At 42.5% G+C, this 23,970-nt stretch overlaps 1 protein-coding gene across 6 annotated transcripts in view; it reads left to right on the plus strand.

Moving 5' to 3' along the window:
* The window catches only part of SMOC1 (SPARC related modular calcium binding 1), a 300,868-nt gene that overhangs the window by 167,929 nt on the left and 108,969 nt on the right, over window positions 1–23,970 (plus strand). For all 6 annotated transcript variants that reach the window (XM_088471210.1, XM_088471207.1, XM_088471206.1 and 3 more), the window contains one exon: window positions 2,197–2,309. In XM_088471210.1, coding sequence (XP_088327336.1) covers window positions 2,197–2,309 — 113 coding nt within the window. The remainder of the gene's footprint in view (window positions 1–2,196; window positions 2,310–23,970) is intronic.

A 23,970-nucleotide genomic window follows, 5' to 3' on the forward strand; every position in this document is an offset into this window, starting at 1 on the left:
GGCTCCTACACTTTCATCCTGGCTCCTAGACTTTAGAAAAATTTGTCAAGCCCTGCATTAATAAACGTTCCGGTGAGTAAATAAATATCTCAGATCTCCCGGTCACTACATAAGCAATCCTCCAGGCAGCACTACCTGTGACAGGCTCTCACCACTGTCGCTCCCGTTGTGCTGATTCCTCCTAGAGCCCCAGCGATGGTGTGGCTGGCGGCTCCGGTGTATAATGGAGGCTGGAATACTATTGCCAGTAAGATGGAAAAAGCTTCCGGATAGATGGAACAAACTCCTCCGGCTATAAGCGGGCACCCTGCTTTCAAAGGTAATTTCTTCAGTCTCCAAAACAGCACACTGATCTCCTTGATGTGTATTGCCAGTGTTCCCGTCTCCTTAACTAGTTTCTCCGCACCAGGCGGCTTTCTTTTGATGTGTACATTTATATTCATTGTTATGGGAACTTTTTTACTATTAAAATAGGAGATTGTTTATCCCTTATTTGAGTGTGGTACTGTGTGATACGCGCAACCAATTATCTTTTTTCTGTGTGTGTATTGTGCATTGTGAGAGGATTGGCAAAATCTCTCTATAGGTGTGCAGCTATAATCACCTGTGACGCAATAATTTAATCTATTATATACCCCATTGGCGCCAGGTTTTTAGCTGTTGGTTATTGTACACACGCCAATTAAGGTTGACGATCACTGGCTTAGAACCATTATGGCAATGATGAGTCTGTATTCTACAGTCATTTACAAAATTGCCAAAATGCTCTTCCCGCATACCAATGTCATGTGCATCAGTTGTGCAAATGCTGTTATTTTATGCATTGCACTTAGGTTTAATATGTAAAATAGTGGCGTCTTGAGATTACAAAATTGTGCATCTTTTCATGGCAAATGTGGGCTCAGTAAGAGTGCTTCCAGTTACATATCCACATGCAAAACTTTCATGTTGAGGTGTGTGATTATTCCCAATGTCATTCAAACACACAAGAGTCCTAGGAACAGTAATCTCATGATTACCTTAAGACTTAAATTAGCTCAAACCAAACAATATTATGGGTGAAGCAAATTTGTTGCTCTCAAGCTGGGTACACACTAAATGATGTGTATACCCAGGGATCTCGCTGACGATCCCAGCGCCAACGGGCCAACATATCGGGCGTCCAACATATCAGGTGACCGACCGACCGATATGACGCCCCCCCCCACCGCATAGCACTGCATGGGATCATCAGCTGCATCGCCTGATCTTAAATGCTGCACATAAGATCAGGTGATGATGCTAATGACCTCACAGGAATGCGCAGTACACGATGTAGTGCATACACACTACACATTTTGAACGATCTGTCATTCTGATGTATCGGAATCGGCCAATTTGTTAAAGATATTGGGCCCGATTCAGAGCCGCTCGCAAGCGGTTTGATGTTAGTGAACTGCACATGCACTGTGTCCGGTGTGCGCATGTGCTAGCCCCGCTGAGCGACTGAAGTTCAGTAGCTATGGGGCTCGCAACAATACAGGGTGGCTGTCGATGGTGATTTGCAGCTCGCCCCGTTTTGTGGGCAGGTAGGGGAGGTGGCTGCACAAACGCAGGCGTTCCCTTAGGAATGCCTGGCAGCTTGTAGGGCAGACTAAATGACATCACTACTGATGTCAGTAGTGCACTTCCTGCTTTATTAGAGCAGTAAGTCCACTCGACCTTGAGGCAGCTAGATCCTACCCCAGGGTCTCATCGCAAGGCCGATGGCCGCGATTATTGCAACATCCTGGCCGCTCGCACAAGCTGTGGGTGGTCTCCCACAGCTTTGCGAGCAGCCGGAGAAAAAACAAAAACATACGCCCTCATTCCCTGCGAGCGGCCGCCAGCAGCGAGCGGCTCTGAATCAGGGCCATTGTATAGTGTGTAGGGGCCATTACAGTTGCAAAAACCGTAACCTGGTCATCCAACTATATCGTAGTCCGCATTATTAGCCCTTTTGTAAATGATTGTAACTATGACGGTAATGCTAGTAGAACGATCAACTAAAGATTACTAAATGCATACCTTTATGTATACAATATGCTCACTATGATGGGACTGGCACTGTATATTTTTGTCAGGTTTTTTTTGTTAAACTTGACAGTAATACACAGATATTTTAAGATTATATTTTAAAAAGAAAAATGAGATGAGTTGTTAGTTTCTGCCCCTCAGATGCTGGACAAAGTAAGTGTCGGCAGGAGAGGACACAAGCCCTGGAACAAGCGAAGAAGCCTCAAGAAGCTGTCTTTATCCCAGAATGCAGTGAGGATGGATCTTTTACTCAAGTAAGTAAATGATGGTAGTGCAGTGTACTGTGATTATGCAATCATAATTACCTTTTATGCAGACCTATTTCTTACAATACAGTATAATTGATGCTGCCTTAGGACACGGGAAGACCTGATGGTTTGACTTGACTTGCACATGGCCTTTCATATATTTATAAATGTACTATAATATTCTCTCTGGGCAAGGGATGCCATGCAAATACGTGCTGTACTATAAAAATAGGTGCACAGTTCTGTAATGTCCAATTGTCTCTTGCAGTCCACTTTTCCAGCCACGACCCTTCATACTGCAGATGACACCCACAGTGACTTCTTCACTGTATATAAGCTGTAGCCTAAAATCTTTTATGACAAAGGAAAAACGTAAGTTCACCTGGTTGGTAGGCAGATGGCTTTCCCATAAAAGATGGTATGTACTGCACCGTGCTAAACCATGCAGCCTCTGGTTGTAGGATTCACATTAATGATGGTGCTTCTTGTGAGTATGTTTTAGGAGATTATTTAAAAGAGATAAATGGGAAACACATTTGGTGGGTGTTCTTGCTTGTCTATGTCCATTTAATAGTACAAAAATACTTTCTTCCAGTGCTGTGGCTCAGAGATTGTTCTATACTTTTATTGCAGAGTTGCAGAATAGCATGTTTCTAGACAGACTTCGACCAATGTAATGAAAACATTCACTGCAGAGACCGTCCTGATGCCCCCACAAAGTGGATGTGCACGTTGAAATGTACTATTAGCGGTTCTAACAAAAAAAAAGCAGTAATCTTATGGAGGCGCCATATATCATACCTCCCAACATTCTGATATTCCATTTCGGGACATCCCGAATGCGTCAAAGACCCGCTAGGCCACACCCCCTGTGATGGGTGATGTTTTAGTTGGCATGATACGCGGTTTCTCATCACGTTGTGGGTGAGCCCAGCATAGCCTCTACTGGCACTAAATTGATTGCGCAGCATTTATTCACCGCTGCCTGCAGCTACAGCAGCAGTGACCAAATGTCCCCCGAAAGCTGAAATTGGGATGGTTGGGAGGTTTGCATAGATACCTTTTCTCTTATGGTCAGCTTTACTTGTCATTGCAGTTATTAAATTGTTTAGATTAACGGGCCAATGTAAATGCAATAGATCTTCTCTTTGTATTAGGTAAAAATAAAACACGATATCGTTATCGTTCAATCGTTCATAAATTGTTTGCAAAACGTTTGCAAAAAACAACAACCACCGATGCGCGCTCCCGCTGGTCGTGTAGACATCTCTCATCGGGCAAACATGCTGTACAACTTGACGATAACGTCAGGTTCAGCATGTTTGCAGATGATTGATGAGCCTACACTGACTGACTGCTCGTTCATTGTAGGCACATCACAGACTGACAAACGACTGCACGATTACAATGTCTTAAACGCGCAGTCGTCTTCATGTCTTTAAGTGGATGCAGGGATGCCGAGAGGGGGTGGGTACAAATTGCACAGGCTTGCTGGAGAGGCCCGGATCCGGCACTGCCCCCTCCCTTCTACATCACAGCAGCCCTGCACACGCTGCCTTGTGCTGGGCTGCAGTCGGAGACTGCTTGCAGCTGCTAAGCAGCAGCTCGGGCAGTCTCCTATGCCTATGGGGATAGTGATCACGCTGATCGCGCCCCCCATTGGCTGTGCCCTGGGCTGTGGGGCTCACAGCGCCCAGCGGCGCTGCTAAAATGTTTTTTTTCTGTGTTTTTTCCCTAAGGGGTGTGGCCATGCCACCCGCGATCAGGCCACACCCCCTGTCACCCGAGTCCGGCCCGCGGCTCTTGGCGGCCCTGAGTGGATGGGCACCTTTAGACTAGATATATTATGTGCCTTTTAGATAATGGTTTGCACTGAGTAGTGTTCCAGGCTCCTTTGCAAGGGTACTGTACATGAGCTCAGGTTTCTTGAAAGTTGTTAGAAGACCTGATCTGTTGCCTCCACTCTTACTCCCTACTGGTTGATAATTTGGCAGTGTCTGTATTGTCAGAACAGCTTTATTCAGATGAATGATGTTTCTGTGCTGAACATATTGTTCAGAGTGGTACTATCAATCATGTTTTTGGCAACAGCAAGGGTCAGAGAGACTGTACAAAATCGAAGGCTTTTATATAAACTCTGAATTTAATGCACTGGGAACAGCAATCTAATCTTGTGTAATATTATTCAATTTTGTGAAAAGGGCTTAAACATTTCACTTGGAGTCACCGTAATGCATTATACATTTGGTTCTGTTTTAGGCTTAGGCATGCTATATGTTTCCAGCAATCGTGGAACTGTAAGTCCCAATTTGCACTGTCTTGGTACTTGCAGTTTCACAACAATATTCAGGTAACAGGAACAACAGCTTCACAACAGTTGCAGATAATTCCTATTACCTGAAACTGGAATTGGCATTGTCTTACAGCTCCAAGCAACAGTGCTGTCCATAATAATTATAGGCCTTCTATACAGTGGCGAAGTTAGGCTTTCTGTCACCCCGTGCAAAGATTCAGCTCGACAACCTTCCCCACCAAGTAGATAGTAGTTACCCTCTACCTATATGACTTCTACATAATGCACAGTGCATCAGTGACTACCATATATTATATAGAACATCGCAGGGCCTGTCATTAAATACAGAGAGAATCAGTGACCACCATATAATACAGAGATCATCAGTGACACCATATAATACAGAGAGCATCATTTACCTCCATATAATACAGACAATTTCACAGTGACCACCATATTATACAGAAAGCATTACACTGACCTCCATATAATACAGAGAACATCATAGTGAACGCCATATAATACAAAGAGCATCACCGTGAACTTCATATAATACAGAGAGCATCACATTGACCACCATATAATACAGAGAGAATTACAGTGACCTCCGTATAATACAGAGAGCTTCACAATGACTTCCATATAATACAGAGAGCATCACAGTGACCGCCATATAATATAGGGGGCATCGGCGATTGCCATATAATACAGAGAGCATTAATGACCACCATATTATACAAACAACATTTAAGTGACCACCATATTTTACAGACAACATCACAATGGTGCCATATAATACAGAAAGCATCACAGTAACCTTCATATTATACAGAGCACATAAAAGTGACCACCATATAATGCAGAGAGCATCAGTGACTGCTATATAATGCAGAGAGCATCAGTGACTGCTATATAATGCAGAGAGCATCAGTGATTGCCATATAATGCAAAGAACATCAATGACTGCCATATAATACAAAGAACATTAGTGACTGCCATATAATGAAGAGAACATCAGTTACTGCCATATAGTGCAGATGGCATCAGTGACTGCCATATAATGCAAATAACATTAGTGACTGCCATATAATGCAGAAAACATCAGTGACTGCCATATAATGCATACAGCATCTGTCACTGCCATATAATGCATACATCATCTGTAACTATCACATAATACAGAGCACATCAGTCTCCACCGTGTAAGTTAGAAAGCATCAGTGGCCGCCATACAATGCACCAATCATCCAATTGACTGCCATACAACACAGAGCATTGCAGTTATTGCCATACAATTCTAAGAGAATCACAATGAGTGCCATATAATACAGAGAACACCAGTGACAGTCATAAAATACAGAGGACATCACAGCCACACAACACGGCCCATAGACTGGGATAAGTCTGACAGCAAGCAACTGGCTATCTATCTATCTATATATCTATCTATCTATCTATCTATCTATCTATCTATCTATCTATCTATTCAATGCTTAATCTATCGTTTATATTTTATTATCCACAGAGTTAGTATAGTTCTTTGACATCCAAAATGTAAAAACAAACATTACACTTAAGTTATACCGTTGTTTTGCGTTCCGAACAGTATTGTGTGATAACAAAGAGTTAAACAGAATAATGAAAAAAATATTAATAGTCTCAACCTGATGTGGATGTACAATTTACAGTCAAAGTTGGTGATTGATTTCTTGACTTGCAAACAGATAGTCTCACAGTCAACTTAATAGACCTACTGCACTATTCTTACTGAGATTAATGGAATCCACTATTTTCTTTCTTTTTTAATTTTCTTAAATTAGGGTAGGCTGTCAGGGATTTACATTCTTTATATTTACCAGGTAGTTTAAGGATAGCATTAGCAATCAAAAATAAAATCAACTTATTTTAACTTAACATGTGATGTGGCTGCTGTAACCTACTGCTGTGCATAGGTAGGAGGTCAGATCATGCCGTTTGTGTCTAGTGAGAGGCAATGAAGCACTGGGCACTCTCTGGTCAGGCTCCTCACCAGAATGCCGTGGCCATCCGAAATAACATATCGCACACAGCCAACCTACTGGCTCCCTGTATACCATATGCATCGTGACCAGGGTGTCAACTAGGGATGTGCGCCGACCCCTGTGTTTTGGTTTTGGATCTGTATCTCCTTGTGTTTTGGATCTGGATTTGGATTTGGTTTTGCCAAAACCGCCCCTTGTGTGTTTTGGTTTTGGTTTTGAATCTGCATTTTTTTTTCAAAAAATTTATAAAATCTACTAAAATTATTATTTATTAACAGTTTCTTATATAGCACAGCATATTCCGTTGCGCTTTACAATTGTAAGCATTAATAGAACAAAACTGGGTAATTACAGGCAGATATTTAGGTAGGAAGGCCCTGCTCGCAAGCTTACAATTACATAACTTGTTTGGGGTTTTTTTGTTCCTACAGTATTAGTAACCTTAATAACATTAATTTTCAATCGTTACCATCAATTTTGACCACCTCACAGCTCACAATATTGTTTTCATCTGGTTTAGGCCCCATATTTGTACCAAGCTAGCATTTACAAAAAATATTTTACTCATTCACATCAGTCCTTGCCCCAGAAGAATCATTGGGCACCCCTGAATGAGGCAGCAGCCCCTTGATGAACAACACAGACAGCACCCCTTTTTGATGGACAACAAAGCACCCCTGCCAAGTGCGGACAGACCACCTGCATAGTCACAAATACGTGGACAATAAACTGCGGCAGTGTCACCGTACAATAATAACGCAGCTTAGTTGCTAACACACACACAAAAAACACTTTTATTTATTTTTTAAACTGGGGAAGAGCACCCCTAATTAACAGAGCACCCCCTGGACAACACAGCACCCCTTTATGGACTGCAGCCCTGGCCTGATGGACAGGATAACAACACAGCAGCAGCCACAGTTAATTGACGGCACAAGTGACACAGCAGCTGCAGCTGAGTGACTGAATACATCTGCTAGCTTCTCTGTCTACAGCTGGAGTGAAAATGGCGCAGATCGTGGGGACCTTTATATAATCCAAAACCCACGAGAATCTAACAGCGAGAGGATGACGCGTTTTGCCTCATTTTCAGATCCGACTCAGGTGGGAAAACCAGAGCCTAGCTCAGTTCTCGCCTTGTATCTGGAAGTTCGGGTCGGTCCGATTCTCAGAGAACCGGACCCGCTCATCTCTAGTGTCAATACAGACACACTGAGCCAGTGGCTGCAGTCTCTGCTGGCCTGTAATTGTTAGCAGATGCTAATGAGGTTTAGAGTTGGAAATTTCATCATAATAACAATGCAGGAGATAGCACACAAAACCTAGTACTCTATATATACATGTTTGTATGCAAATCACGTCATATTGGCCCTGCCCCCTCACGATCAACTTGCAATTTGCGACATTCCATGTGAGGGGGTGGGGCCTAATGTGTTGTGTCTGGCCCCGCCCCTACATCCAGTTAGCCGTCATCTCGCCTCTGGGCTTCTCCCGGAGGAGAGAGCTGTAAAGTCGATAAGTATGTTACTATGCATTTTGATTTTAGCACCACAACATATTAAAACAAATATTATAGAAGGCAAAGACATGCCAGTTTTCCTAACACAGGAAGGAGAGTTTGAAAAATGTAATTTTCCTACAGCTAATTAATCAAAAGTTTAGACAGTGTCCCAAGTCTTTACCAGATTTAGATAGACACAGTGACTAGCGCCTGTCCACTCTACACATGCACCTCAGAGAGGCGTGGTGGTCTGCACCTTACATGGTCTAATACCAAAGTACATCCTTACTGTAGACACTAACGAGCTCAGGTCACAGTGACTCTCCTAGTCCATGGCTTACAGAAAGACAGATCGAGTGAGGACATTTCAGTATGCGTCTCTGTCTCTTTGGATTAGATCTCGCTACTTAACATTAAGGGGGGAATTCATTTTCATGGAATGTGCCTCCAGGCATCACCGTAGTGTCTGGCTGCGCACATTACGGTTTATAACTATACATAATCTTTACTCAATTTCCTTCACACCTCTATAGGATGTTAGAAAAAGGAGCAAAGGTATTGGCTGATCGCTCTTGGAGGTGCAATGCGTACCCATTGCGCCAATTTGAATCTCCCCAATAGCTTTCATTGTTGCAGGCAAATATCAGGATGGAGGGGTTGGTATGATTGGTTCAGAAAAAATAAACATATGTGAGTATTTCTAAGAAAACATTCAGTATGGACACGGACACATCAGATCATTTATAGCTTCATACTATTTATTACAGTGTGAAACGGATAAATTTTTTATATAAACCACTATAGAACAGTGGTTCTACCTCTTAGAAAATTCTGCCCATAGTATTCAAGGTGTAATACTTGGAATCTGCATTTATAGAATCTGTTTTATCCAACATTCCAGTGTTCTGTACACACTAAAAGGAGAATTCCAAGATGTCTGGATTTGGGGTTTCTGTAAACAAAGTTGAGGGTTACCGTGAAGCCTGTCTGAGGTTATTTTTAACTAAACAAAATCAGAATTGCAATGCATGAAATAATTAGTACAGTTTAACTTATGCATTGCTTGTTCTCATTGTTCTGTAACCCACAGTAATCACCATACAAATACTATGCCTGTTTGTGGGTTCTGTGTGGGCAGGTAGCAGAGGATATTGTCCTGTAAGGGTTGGATCAGTACAAAATGTAAAATCTATATAGAATTTCTTTAGTTATTTGAAGTCTTTTTTTTGCTAAATTTAGCAATTGCTGGTGAGGTATTTTACTACGTATGTTCTGGAATTGCTTATGATGGAAATACCCATGGTGTAATGAAGCTGTGAACCCTGGGAATAAATGACCGCTTAGGATATTAGACAAAACTTAGAACAGTCGCAAAAAGGTGCCGAGAACAGCTCTGATGGAGTTAATTTGAGAAATGTTGGTTAATGAGTTTTGAGTGTGTTCATTAGAAATTGCTAAAACAGCCTTAAGTTGGCCATACTCTAGAACAGTATTATTCCAACCAGCCAACTAGGTGGCTGGTTAGAATGATACACTTTGAAATGTTGGGGGCAAACAATAATCATCTGTTTGCTCCCAAATGCTAAAAAAAAAACATGAAAACCGCTGTTCTGACCACTTCTCCGGACTTCCAACATCAGATTTTTCTTTAAACCCCATAGAGGTGCACAATGTTGGGGTATCATAATAAGCAGAAATTTGCCTCACATCACAAGTGCACATCAAAGCTAATTACATTGCCCCTTAAAAAAGTCCTCTGCCAGTGATGTGCAAATTCCAGCAAACTCTTTGCATTGCATGGCAATCACTAGGATGCTCCCTGTATTCTGTGGTGGTCACTAGGATGCTCTTTGTTTTGTGTGACGATCACTGGGACACTATATTTAATGTATAGTAGTCACTAGGATGCTTCTGTTTTGTGTGATACTATATTTATTGTATGGTGGTCACTAGGATGCTTCTGTTTTGTGTGACGATCACTGGAATACTATATTTATTGTATGGTGGTCACTAGGATGCTTCTGTTTTGTGTGACGATCACTGGAATACTATATTTATTGTATGGTGGTCACTGGGATGCTTCTGTTTTGTGTGATGATCCCTGGGACACTATATTTATTGTATGGTGGTCACTAGGATGCTTGTTGTTTTGTGTGACAATCACTGGGATACTAGATTTATTGTATGGTGGTCAGTAGGATACTTCTGTTTGTTTGTGATGATCACTGGGATACAATATTTATTGTATGGTGGTCAGTAGGATACTTCTGTTTTTTTGTGATGATCACTGGGATACAATATTTATTGTATGGTGGTCAGTAGGATACTTCTGTTTTTGTGTGATGATCACTGGGATACAATATTTATTGTATGGTGGTCATTAGGATACTTGTTGTTTTGTGTGACAATCACTGGGATACTATATTTATTGTATGGTGGTCAGTAGGGTACTTCTGTTTTTTTGTGATGATCACTGGGATACAATATTTATTGTATGGTGGTCAGTAGGATACTTGTTGTTTTGTGTGACAATCACTGGGATACTATATTTATTGTATGGTGGTCATTAGGATTCTTCTATTTTGTGTGACGATCACTGGAACACTATATTGTATGGTGGTCAGTAGAATACTTCTGTTTTGTGTGATGATCACTGGGATACAATATTTATTTTTTGGAACAAAAAGACAAAGTTTTCCTTTGCTGCGGCACTCACAGGCTAAACACATATCATATTGTATCCAGTAATGACCCTAAAGAATTCTAAAACATAACTTTTATTAAATCATAAATATAAAACAGCAAAATATTTATTGGTTTTTATAGTATAATACAAATTCATAAAACTCTGTGTTGTCCACAATTATTCACACTTTTAATCACTGTGCTTCTCAATCTGATTTGTCATACTATATTTGAATGTACTCCTGATTAGTAAGTATTATTAAAGGTCCCTACTGGTACAGAAATCCAATATATCTTATATCTCCAAATGTAATTCCCAGTTTGAATGTGTTGTTAATAAGTCCACTGCTGTTACTTTCATAGGTTACTTCCCCATCGGGAGCCTATTATTTCTCATATGAGACATAGTAATCATATCCCTTCCTCATATATACACAAATAGTGTTTTAGTAAATAGCATGTAATTGAAATGTGTTTATATCACACATAATGCAGGCCTGCACCCATTTCATATACTCATTTATTTACTCTCGTGTGGTTACGTTTTTTCTCCCACCAGGGATTAATACTTATGTATTTACAGTATTAGTGTATCCCTTTGGAGGTCTTTAGTAACATTCCAATTGACACACTGGAATTGTATCAATTGTGAGACCGTCAGTGAGCATATCTATAGCCCCTTATTCAGGCATGGTAGCAATATCACCGGTATATCTCCCATCAGGTAAGTGCAATGCAATTATCTGAGATATGGACCTATATTATGGTACACGTCACACACTATTCGTTCTCTTCCTCTGAGTCTAGTGCTGTGCTTATCACATTCATTTAACATATCGTAACAACTACAGGAGTACAGCGTGGTCTAAGTGGAAAACATTTAAATAACACGTGGCATGCTAATGGTGCACGCGGCACACAGCATGGTTAGAGTGTGCACTTGCATCTGTCTCTTTTTCTGCTTGCAGCACTACAAGTCTCAGTAGGTAGCTAAGGGTGTGCAATCTAGGGCCCCTCCCCCTATGTATTCTGTACTGTGTGTATGTATGTACACTGGAAGGGCGAGACTCCTTCCACCTTGATTAGCACCCCTCCCACCTGTTCCTGGGTGTTTTTAATAAAGCAAGGAGTCCTTGCACTCCAAGACTGCACATCTAATGAGGCACACTGAGGGTAAGACCTATTATATATATGCTGTGTGTCAATTTTGGGACTGGTATTGAGGTGCAGGGCTCTCTGGGCTGGTGTGGCTGGACTGCTTCATGGCATCATAATGTACACTTTTTCATTTATTTAATTTGATTTTTATATATGCAGCACTTTATACACTTTTTATTATAACCTCCTACTTATGTAGGACTTAACACATAGGCTTTCTTTATTATTCTTTAACCCTCACTTTAAATCTCACACTATTGTGATGCCATGGGGCGGTTCTGCTTGGTTGGCCTGGGTGGTCCCATGCCCTGCACTTGTTCCATAGGAGTGTTAGGAACCTGCCTGATAGAGGTCACCTGGATGCAGTGGGCAGACCCATAATTATTGCCATTATTATGCTAAGAACCTCTTGGATGCCATTTAGCAGTATTATTATTAGGTTCAGCATGGTTAGAGTGTGCACTTGCACCTGTCTCTTTTTCTGCTTGCAGCACTACAAGTCTCAGCAGGTAGCAGCTCACATTGTGCTTAGAGTGTGCAATCTAGGGCTCCTCCCCCTATGTATTCTGTACTGTATGTATGTATGTACACTGGAAGGACGAGACTCCTTCCACCTTGATTAGCACCCCTCCCACCTGTTCCTGGGTGTTTTTAATTAGCAAGGAGTCCTTGCACTCCAAGACTGCACATCAAATAAGGCACACTGAGGGTAAGACCTTATATATATATATATATATATATGCTGTGTGTCAGTTTTTTGACTGGTATTGGGGTGCGGGGCCCTCTGGGCTAGTGTCGCTGGACTGCTTCATGGCATCATAATGTACACTTTTTCACTTCTTTAGTTTGTTTTTTTATATATGTAGCACTTTATACACATTTTATTATAACCTCCTACTTATGTAGGCCTGAACACATAGGCTTTTTGCTTTATTATGCTTTAACCCTCACTTTAAATCTCTCACTAGTGTGATGCCATGGGGCGGTTCTGCTAGGTTGGCCTGGGGGGTCCCGTACCCTGCATTTGTTGCATATTATATTTATTGTATGCATTTCCCATAGCAGTGTTACTTTTGTGGTGGCCCCATCTACATATGGCCACTTTCTTCACTTCTTCCAGAGCCATTTTAAGTTCCTTATTCACCCCTGGACATCCGCATGCTTCTACCCCTCCCAGTGATCAACTCACTCACCCTGGCTCTTCTTTAGTGATTCTGTAATGGACATATTTTTCTGCTGCATGAGCGTTTAAAACCTGTGCTTCAACAGTGCACTCGTGTAAAAATCTCTTATTGGAAATTGTGCAGCTGCCATCAACTCTGTACCCTCATCACAGAACACTGAGATTAACTTTCTACTGGCCGCTCCCGCAGGGAAATATGACCATTACTAAATCATGATGGTTATGTTTGATAACTTCACATTTTAAAAAAAATATTTAAGTACTGTAAGAAATCATTCTGAATGCGTTGGTGGTCTGTTGTATGAGACATTCACATATGATTTATATATTGACTATTCAGTAAGGGTTGCTCATATGTTTAAATCCAAGAAATAGTGATAGTGCATGTGCGAATGCATACAAAGCAATGATTTTGCATATTCTGCTACCAAATTATATATTGTTCAGCCCTAGGCGATTGGTTACGCTTCTTTTGTTAGGGATGCAGCCTGGCAACGCATGGCACATTTCTTGTGCCTTACACCCATATATCTTAGTGCTAACTGTGTGCTCCATATACAAAATAGTAAATATCAAAGTTTATGTATAAGGAGCCACAAGTTCCGCAGCACCGTACAAGCAAGGAAACCATAAAATACAACAATTAAATCAAGACACATGAACTTAACAAGTAATTTGTAAACAGCTGCATGTTAAGACAGGACATGTGCAAATTCTCAGAGCAGGTATAATCAGGGACGGACTGGGGAGGCAAACAGCCCTGGCATAAGGGGCGTGACCTCATGGGACAGGGCAAGGCCTCATCACATGGGGGTGTGGTTTGGCCACACAGGGACGTGGCCTCACCACATCCCGGCCGAGCAGTGCGCTGAGAGGTGGAGCTGCTCAGCCAGTGTTTCAATCCGGACCGGCTCACAAGTATAATCATACAGTACAGAGAATGTGCAAATTATGTAATGATCATACAGTTTTAGACAACACAAAGTAAGGTCAGTGTGCCAATAGGTTAACATGTGAGAACAGATGGGAGATGTAAGGTTCAAAGGGCCCTGCTCGTGAGTATTAGCAGAGTATAGATTTGCTCGATGCTGCAGATTTGGGTTCTAGGCAATTACCAATTTGCAGTATTAGAAGAGTGGGCATAGGCATGCTGGGATTGCATAACGGATGTGTGAGTGGCGGGTAGTCCATGCAAGAGGCAACTTAACCAGGTTTTAGGTGTATTAACCAGGTAGAATACAGGTGGCTTTAGAAACAGGGTTAAAAAGGTTCTTGCAATACTAAGCGAAGCCTGAAGCAATTGGGTAATAGTTGAGCATACACCCTGGTGGTATTTAGTGGTGTGCTCCCCAATACAAGTGGTTGTGGTACAGGGTTACTGGGAGACCTGTGGGGGCCTTGTATGGCATTAAATGTAAAGTGAGTCTCAGGGGCACATCCATGCACAGAGGATGCCAACGGAGAAAGTCCCTTATGTGCAGAAGTGCATGTCGGTGGTCAGACCTCCTGACAGAGCAGCAGTGGGTCCTAGAGATCACTGGCTCTACCCAATTTGGATGGAGGCAGCACAGAGCATTCCTTATCCAGCAGAGAGAGCTTATAGTCTAGAGTGAGGGGCTGTATTGTACATTATTATAGTTACCACCATGGATGCAACCACTAAAAGAGTCTAGAAAGAAAAATGTAATTTTATAAACCGATTTCAAGAGTTTCACTGCACCCCTAATTCCTGCTGCCCAACACCACTGTCTCATTATTGGACCACCCCTGACTTCTATATGTAAGCAAGCATTTAAGTAGATACTTTTTTTTCCTTTGCTTATGTAAGAGGGATACACATGAAAAATATGGGGTACTTCAGATGCCACAGTAATTAGTATGGTCTTGTGTCTGGTTTAGTCAAACATGTTGATGTTGGAGAGATCTATATTTAACATATACCCCCGTCAGGCTAATTATGCATTCATTTTCCTAGATCCTTTCAGCATGTGTAACCCATCACGTACCATTCAACACCACAAGATTAAAACCACAGACAGACTTTTGGAAAGACTTGTCTTTACACAGACGGCCTAGCGTTAGTGATATATAGGGAACCGCACAGTGCTGTTTACAGAAGGGAACATTAGCGCAGCACATCTAGCTGAGTTGGTGACAAAGCGAATATTTTGTGTCCAATTTAGTGATCCCTCTTAAAAAAAAAAAAAACAGGCTTGTATTTCTGAGCAAGGGATATCAAAATTTATACACAGACAGACCTCGCTGGAGAATTGCAGAACGGTTACAGAAGCAATTAAAGCAGTAATTTATGTTTCTGGTAATATTTATGTCATTAATAGAATATTAATTTAAAAAATAATGAAATATTTCAGGGTAAACCACAACATGATTTGTGGACATAAGAGATGACATCCCTCTAAATAACATTCTGTATTAAGATTATGTTTAGCTGAACTGCCCAACAGTGAACTATATATTTATATATATACAGATATGTCCACATACATATATTCTCCGTGTGCTACACATAACACGTGAGCTTCGTGCAACTTTTCCCCTTGAAATGCTTCTGCTCCAGCATGCCTATATTCTGTGTACCATTGCGGGTGTATCTGCATGCAAAGTGCTATGTTACAGTATCAGCGGCTGGGACACTGTAACGTAGCATTCTGCATGCAGGTACACCCGCATTGGCACACAGAATATAGGCATGCCTCATATTATTTTAATCAACAGAAGCTGCCCATGCATCCTCTTTGCATCACTCTGTAACTAAGATGCATTTGAAAGGAAAACATTGCACGAAAATACGCCAAGTGCCATAGGCGTCTTTATAATGAATACAAGGTGTCCCTGGGTCCAGGGGGGACCCCACCACAACCTCTACTCCCATAGTTAATAAATGCTACCTCTCCGCAGCTTCCGATGTGCTGTTCCGCACATGGCCCCCAGTAGTAGTGCCCCCAGTGTAGTGCCCCCTGTAGTAGTGCCCCCTGTAGTAGTGCCCCCTGTAGTAGTGCCCCCTGTAGTAGTGCCCCCTGTAGTAGTGCCCCCAGTGGTAATGCCCCCAATAGTAATTCCCCCAATAGAAATGTCCCCAATGGTAATGCCCCCAATAGTAATGCCCCCTGTAGAAGTAATGCCCTCTGCAGTAATGCCCCAATAGTAATGTCCCCTGTAATAGTGTCCCCAATAGTAATGCCCCCTATAATAGTGCACCCAATAGTAATGCCCCCAATAGTAATGCCACAATAGTAATACCCCCTGTAATAGTGTCCCTAATAGTAATGCCCCCTGTAATAGTGCCCCCAATAGTAATGCCCCCTATAATAGTGCACCCAATAGTAATGCTCCCTGCAGTAATGCCCCCAATAGTAATGCCCCCTGCATTAATGCCCCCAATAGAAATGTCCCCAATGGTAATGCTCTATGCAGTAATGCTCCCAATAGTAATACACCCTGTAATAGTGTTCCTAATAGTAATGCCCCCTGTAATAGTGCCCCCAATAGTAATGCCCCCTATAATAGTGCACCCAATAGTAATGCCCCCTGCAGTAATGCCCCCAATAGTAATGCCACAATAGTAATGCCCCCTGTAATAGTGTCCCTAATAGTAATGCCCCTTATAATAGTGCACCCAATAGTAATGCCCCCTGCAGTAATGCCCCCAATAGTAATGCCACAATAGTAATGCCCCCTGTAATAGTGTCCCTAATAGTAAAACCCCCTGTAATAAAAAACACAATACTTACCTTAAGCCCTGCTGCTGCGTCTGCAGCCGTCCAGTCCGCCTGGCTGCTCTTTGGAACAATGGGAAAGACCCTCAGCTGTTTTACCGATTTGTTTTTTTTTTTAGCAATTTTTATAAATTTTTAAGGATGTCCAAAACCAAAACCGAATCCAAAGCCAAACACTTGAGGGTGGTTTTGCCAAAACCAAAACACAATGATTGATGAATTAAAACCAAAACACGGGGGTCCACACACATCTCTACTTATTTATTGTCCTAGAACATTTTAAGTGTAAAGTTAAAGGATTGCTTATTAACACATGAAGGCAGGGCAGAATAGAATGTATACTGTGGGCTGGAATAATAAGGATTGACTACTCTGTTGTACAAAGCATACTTACACAGGGAGAGTATCACATTAGGAAGCAGAAAGAAATCCTAGATGTTTTGCACGTCTTGCCTCTGCTCTTTTCTCAGTAATGTGTCTGTACAGAACTAACCAGGCCGGACATTTATGGCACGGAGATTCCTGTACTGTATACTGTTGCTACCAGATAAATGTTATGCACACGTATACAAACCATATTCATTTGCCTGTTTTTTCTGCTTTCGGAATTGCGTCAGGAAATTCTTTATGAACCTGATTTTTATCCAGATTTCACAACTTCTGTTGTTTAATTGCTCATTTTCAACCATTATATTGTTAAACAATTCAGGGGACGGGGAACTGTGACTCATGAATATTTTATTTTTGTTAATGCTAAAGCCATTTATGAGTCTGATTTTCCATGGCAAGCAGTGTCTTTACACCCGGCTGAAAAGAAATAGCCTCACCTCAGGATCAGGAGAATAATGTCATCTTGTTTGCACTCTGGAAAAGCTCTGCACAGGTCATTATGGCCAGTGTTTGGTCCAGTCCATTCAACTTTTGTTCATTTACATATCAATATTTTGAGAAATGTAATGTATCAAACCAATGCTGTTCACTCGCCTTCTGGCTCCAGCACTGCTCAGTTATCGTTTAGGTACAGTTGTAGTGACAAACAATAAAGTTACAAGTGCTTCTTCTCTTCAGCAACCAATCAAAAGCCATGAAGGAGAAAAAAATTGTTTTATAATAGCCACTTGGCACACAGACTGAATGTAATGCGAATTCCGCAGCATGGCTGGAGGAAAAAGCCAACTCATTAGTCAAATCCAAATAGAAGTCACAGCTAGGACTCACTGGGTCTCTGGCCGTACAGAATAAATTCCTAGATTAGGGATATCAGAGATTGAAGTCACTAACATCACATGCAGCGCCTGGTTCCCTGTCACTGAGGAGGAGCCAGCATTTTCGTGACACCTCCCGCAAGGCCGTATAAGGCCCTCGGTATCATTTGGTCTTGCCCTCAGAGCTTTTTTCTGCTAGCCTCATTTGGCTAGCAGGGTGCATAGAATGGCACACTGCAGCCAGAATCTATGCAGTAGTGTTACCTGGAGCATCCTTAGAACACTTCAGACGGTTGCACCACTGCCCTTACAGTTCCCCGGAACATCCTCAGGATGCTCCGGGCATTGCTGTAATCACTGGCGATTGTGGCCCCGCCCCCATGTGATGTCACGCGGAGGGGGCATAGCCTAAACCAGGCAAATAATGTTATATATATTAAAATGGCCCTCGGCAGAAAAAAGCTTCCCCACTCCTGCCCTAGTGACACCACTGCACTCCAGGCCTCTAAGCCTGAAGACTGATCAAGGTGAACAGGGCTGTGTCAGAGTTCAGCCGTATGCAATTTTCCCCATACCTAGCAGAATCATGTAGTCAGCTGACACCAAACACCCAGGGGGAGATGTATCAAAGCTTGGAGAGAGATAAAGTGGAGAGAGCAAAAGTACCAACCAATCAGCTCCTAACTGTCATTTTTCAAATACAGCCTGTAAAATCTCAGAAGCCGATTGGGTAGTACTTTATCGCTCTCCACTTTAGCTTTGATACATCTCCCTCTCAATCAGCCCTGCTTACTTGAAATAATGTTTTCTAGCAGCTGTGACCGGGAGTCTGCGACAGTCTGTGATAATGAACCAAGCCAGGAGTTAGTTTCGGGCAGATGGTGTGCTTCACCTAATTGGGGGGTCACAGTGGGTTAAATAAAAGTATATTCGAGAGTGTATTTCTCATTTGAAAAATATATGTATACATTTGCTCCCGTCTATACACACATACATTTTTACTTGCTATATTTATGGTGTATTTAAAACCCCCACTGGCTACTTGAATACCACATGAAATAATTTATTTGAATAAATATTTACATTATTACAAAGCAATCAAAACGAAATATATTTATATATACTTTTGTGTGATAGACAAGAAGAAAACATTCAAGAAATGCTGTTAGTTTTGGCTAGCTTACATATGATTTTGGCATTGGGTAGAAATTACTGACTTGCAAGTTAGTCTGCCCAAGACAAACACTCGCTGCTGAGATTGTAATTGCTTGAAGATCACAGCTTATGTAAAATATTCACAACCTCAGAAAGGCATCATGAAGTTTTCGGAAATTCTTTGCCACCTTGGGGAGACCAGAGGGCTTTGCTGTCAAACCAATGGAATTCAGGTCATTGGCTGAAACAGGGACCAGTCATCTTGGGTTGGCTTCAATTCTCAGAAATATCAGAGTTTAATTTAACAGAAATGTTACTTTGGGCACCTATATGACTTTAATAAGCTGCATTATGTTTCGTAAGGAATCGGTATGAAATACCGATGGACAGGATGCCATCTGTCAGTACACTGACAGCGGCATCCTGAAGGTTCCAATCCCAACAGGGGAGTACTGTTCCTCTGTCCTATTTACCCCCTAACCCTCCTTTCCTGTACCTTAATACTAACTCTCCCTACCCTGCACCCTAACACCAACCCCCGGTAAATGCCTAAACCTAACCATCCCCCCTTAGTGCCTGAACCTAACCCCCCCCTGTCCGGAGCCTAACCCTAACCTCCCCCCTCCCGCGGCCTAACGCTAACACCCCCGGGGCGCCTAAACCTAAATCGCCCCCCTGCGGCTTATTCGCGGTATCCTTACGATCGGGATGCCATCTGCCGGGATCCCGACATCGGTATCACGAGTAATGTTGGGATTTCAGTGCCGGTGTTGTCTCGGCATTCGGGATTCCGATGCCGGGGTTCCGGCAGACGGCATCCCGCTTGTCGGGATGCTGACCGCATCACGTTTTGTAAACATCCTAAGGAGCAAAGAGCTTGTCTTTACTTCAACATCTATCAGAGTAAGTCATGAGACAACAATGTCTTAAAATGTCTATATAGTTTATATTCTGAGAGGGAATTCAGGTCCGGATTAAGGGCCCCATGGGCCTGGGGCTGAAGATGTTCAGCGGCCTATACTGATAAGGGGAGGAGGTATGACCAGTGCTGTATAGGTGTGGTCAGAGCTATGTGGGTGTGTATACCCCCTACGCTATCAGCTCCACTGTCTCTCTAAATATATAAAAAGTAAAAAATTCCATAATTTGTTGAGAAAGCTAGAAATATAGCATTAATACTTATGATTTATGACCAACTGTGTGGCCAGCTGGTCACCATCATGCTGCCATGATGATGGGCCGATTTTTATGTTGAGGCTTGGAGCTGGAGCTTCATCCGCCCCATTGTTAATCTGGCCCTAAGAAAAATATAGTGCTGTTGGTATATAGCAAGCTGAGAATGTGCATTTGTTAGCCAGGAATAAGGGAAAGTAATTGTACAGACTTATTGTTCCCTTAAATGAATGAGAACCTTCAATATGATAATCTGTCTTGGTAAAACATTTGTTATATTATTTTTTTGTTTCCACTAGTGAAGGGATCAGGAACTTACTGTTCTTAACCTATAGACAATTTTGGGATATTGGTGAACAAGGTTTTTTTGGGGCATCTTGGTGGTTCCTGTTATACAGTACATACAGATGTAGGCCGTACATCGCACAGAGCACAGGTAGCACCGCCGCTCATCCACGGTCCCTGCATCTGTCTGGAACGGCACCCTGCAGCCAGAATCTCTGCAGCAGTACCGCCCAGAGCGTTCTTAGGAAGCTTCTGACATGCACACCGCTGCCCTTACTGCCCCCCGGAGCATCCTAAGCCACATTCCGGTGTTGTACAGATGTGTCATCATACACTTTGCGCCATATGGAGTGAGATTCGTTCCATGGCCTAGACGTTCTACCATGGATAGCGATTCCAAGACTTAACTTCTTTTTTTCCTAAACTTAGGGGTAAATTTACTAAGAATCGAGTCTGGGGGAGTTTGCAAACTCTGGAGAGTTTGGTCATTTTTTCCCACTTGCAAATTTACTAATGTAAAACTCGGAAGATAGATCTCCTTTGCTACAGGAAAATATAGGAGAGTTAGCAAACTCTCTTAAATTCACAATCGGCAAAACTCGAAAACCTATTCACTAGCGAAGATAGGATTCGAGAATTTACCAAGCAGAGAGTTTCTAAACTCTCATGAGAAGGGAGAACTTTCCTGTAAAAACTTGTGAAAAAAATTCACCTCCTTGTGATCTGCGACTTTGGCAGAAACATACACAGATCACTGTGATCCATGTATATTTCTGCCTGTAAATAGAAAAAAAAAGGTTAAAAGTTTAAAACACAAAACACATATGGTTACCCCCCTAAAGCTTAACCAGCCCCGGACTTGCCAGCCAGTCCTGGTTTCTAAAATTAAGGGGAACAAAATGAGTAGGGTTCCACCGTAATTTAGAAACCAACACTAGGCTGAAGGGCCAGAACTGGTTTTATATATAGGGGGAAAAAAAATTGCATAGGGTACCCCCTATATTTAAAACCAGCACCGGACCCAAAACAGCCAGGCTGTAATGCCACAGCCCGGAGACCCTATTACCGGGTCTCCAGGGCCAAAGCATTATCAGCCCAAGCCGGTCAGGCCAAGCCGGAGATCTCAGGGGAGGTGGGGCTTGGACTGAAGCCCGGGGCTCTTCCCCGCACCCCTGGAGTGTTGGGGAGGGGGGTAATAAAGTGGGAAATATAAGTAGAATATTGTATTTTACAATGGGACTACAGGTGCCAGCATGCCTGTCCTTTGGCACTTGTGAGACTACAAGTGCCAGCAGACGGGCGGCACCTGTACCCCCACTGTAAAATAAATAGTTAAACAAAGGCAAAACACACACCGTGCCAACTATAACTTTATTGCATACACCTACCCACTCACACATACTTACCTATACCAGCCGGTCTGTCCACTTGTCTCATGTAGAATCCTTAATGACTGGCCCTGCAAAAAAGATTGCATACTCACCTATATCCTGGCGCTGGTCACCGCACTATCCCATGGACTTGGCAAAAAAAAAAAACATCTTACCCGAGCCACGGACTTCATATCAGTATGTGTGTTGCCATACTGATACCTCTCGAATGCCAGCTGATGGGACTGCACAGGGTTTGCAGTCCCGCCAGCCAATCAGCAGCCGCTAACTGTAGAGCGGCCGCTAATTGGTTCTGGCTACTGACAGTTCCCACGTGCCAGGATATAAGTGAGTATGCAATCTTTTTTGCAGGGCCAGTCATTAAGGATTCTACTGGAGAAGAGGACAGAAACATCTGGTATAGGTAAGTATATGTGAATGGGTAGGTGTATGTAATAAAGCTTTACTAGGCATGGTGTGTGTTTTGTCTTTATTTAACTATTTATTTTACAGTGGGGGTACAGGTGCCGCCCATCTGCTGGCAAAAACTTGTAGTTTCACAAGTGCCAAAGGACAGGCATGCTGGCACCTGTAGTCCCCCTGTAAAATACAATAGTTTCATTCTATTCTTTACATTATTATCCCTGTACCCAACGCTCCTGGGGTGCGGGGAAGAGCCCTTGGCTTCAGTCCAAGCCTGGGGTTAACGGAGAGGAGGGACCCCTTTTTTCGGGGGTCCCCACCTCCCCTGAGATCCCTGGCTAGGCCTGATCGGCTTGGGCTGATAATGCTTTGGCCCTGGAGACCCGGTAATAGGGTCTCCGGGCTGCAGCATTACAGCCCATCCGATTGGTTGCTATGGGCAACATCTCTTCTAAAACTCACTTCTAAAAACTCTCACTTTAGTAAATTTACCCCATACTGTTTGGGAACCCAGGAATCACACACTGTAAAACCTTGGATCCTGCCACCAAACTCCCCATGTTCATCTCAGTGTCGCTGTAATTTTCATGTCACAAAAAGCGAACCACTCACTCTTACACCTGCGCATGAGCTGTTGATTCTGAGCACACTCTAGTGTCCAGAGTCTACCAGTGCGGTGCTGCGCTCAGTGAGTAGCCGACCACCGTAATGAGAGGGGGGCCCAGGACAGAGACTGCACATGGGCCCCCTCCTCTCTTGAAACACCCCTGCTTGTAGGCATTACAAAATGCAAACAAATTATCTACAGGTATAATATGGTCAAGGGGGATTTGAAGGTTTTTTTTTGGTGTCTGTGATGATAAATCTAACCATGGCTGGTAATGAAAAGAGTTAATAATATGTTCAATCTGGAAATGTTCATTTGATGCCTTTCTGGGTTTTATTATCGCACATCAATCGGCTCATCAAATTACTCTCTCTCTCTATAACTCTTTGAGGCTGGTTTTATTACTTGCAGGGAGGGGTTGTATATCAACATAGGGAATAGATTACTCCATAACAAAGATAAAATAGCAATGAGAACATTATACTGGAGCCAGACATTTTATAACCAAATAAGTAAAGATGCCGCTAAAATTATAAAAATTATAACACGTAAAAAAAAACACAAACCATGAAGTGGTATGCAAGAAGTATATGCGATACCCCATATTTTGCCAGGTATCACTCTCACTCACTGGTGCCCAATGCAGCCATGGCTATTGAGACTGCAGTAAGCCAAGGCTGTCATAAACTACACACCCCACAATGCATTGCAAGAGCTCAAAAAGACACATGCAAATGACAGTGGATGCGAGGACAGAAGAGTCAGTTAGATGAGAGACACAAGAAAGGGCGAAGTGACTGTAAGTGGCGAGGAAGACACTGAGACGTACTGATAGGACTCCATTAGAGCTGATTGAGTTTGTGAGTACAGT

The sequence above is a fragment of the Taudactylus pleione genome, unplaced genomic scaffold (genome assembly GCF_031769625.1).
Source record: "Taudactylus pleione unplaced genomic scaffold, aTauple2 ptg000113l, whole genome shotgun sequence".
Classification (NCBI taxonomy): domain Eukaryota; kingdom Metazoa; phylum Chordata; class Amphibia; order Anura; family Myobatrachidae; genus Taudactylus; species Taudactylus pleione.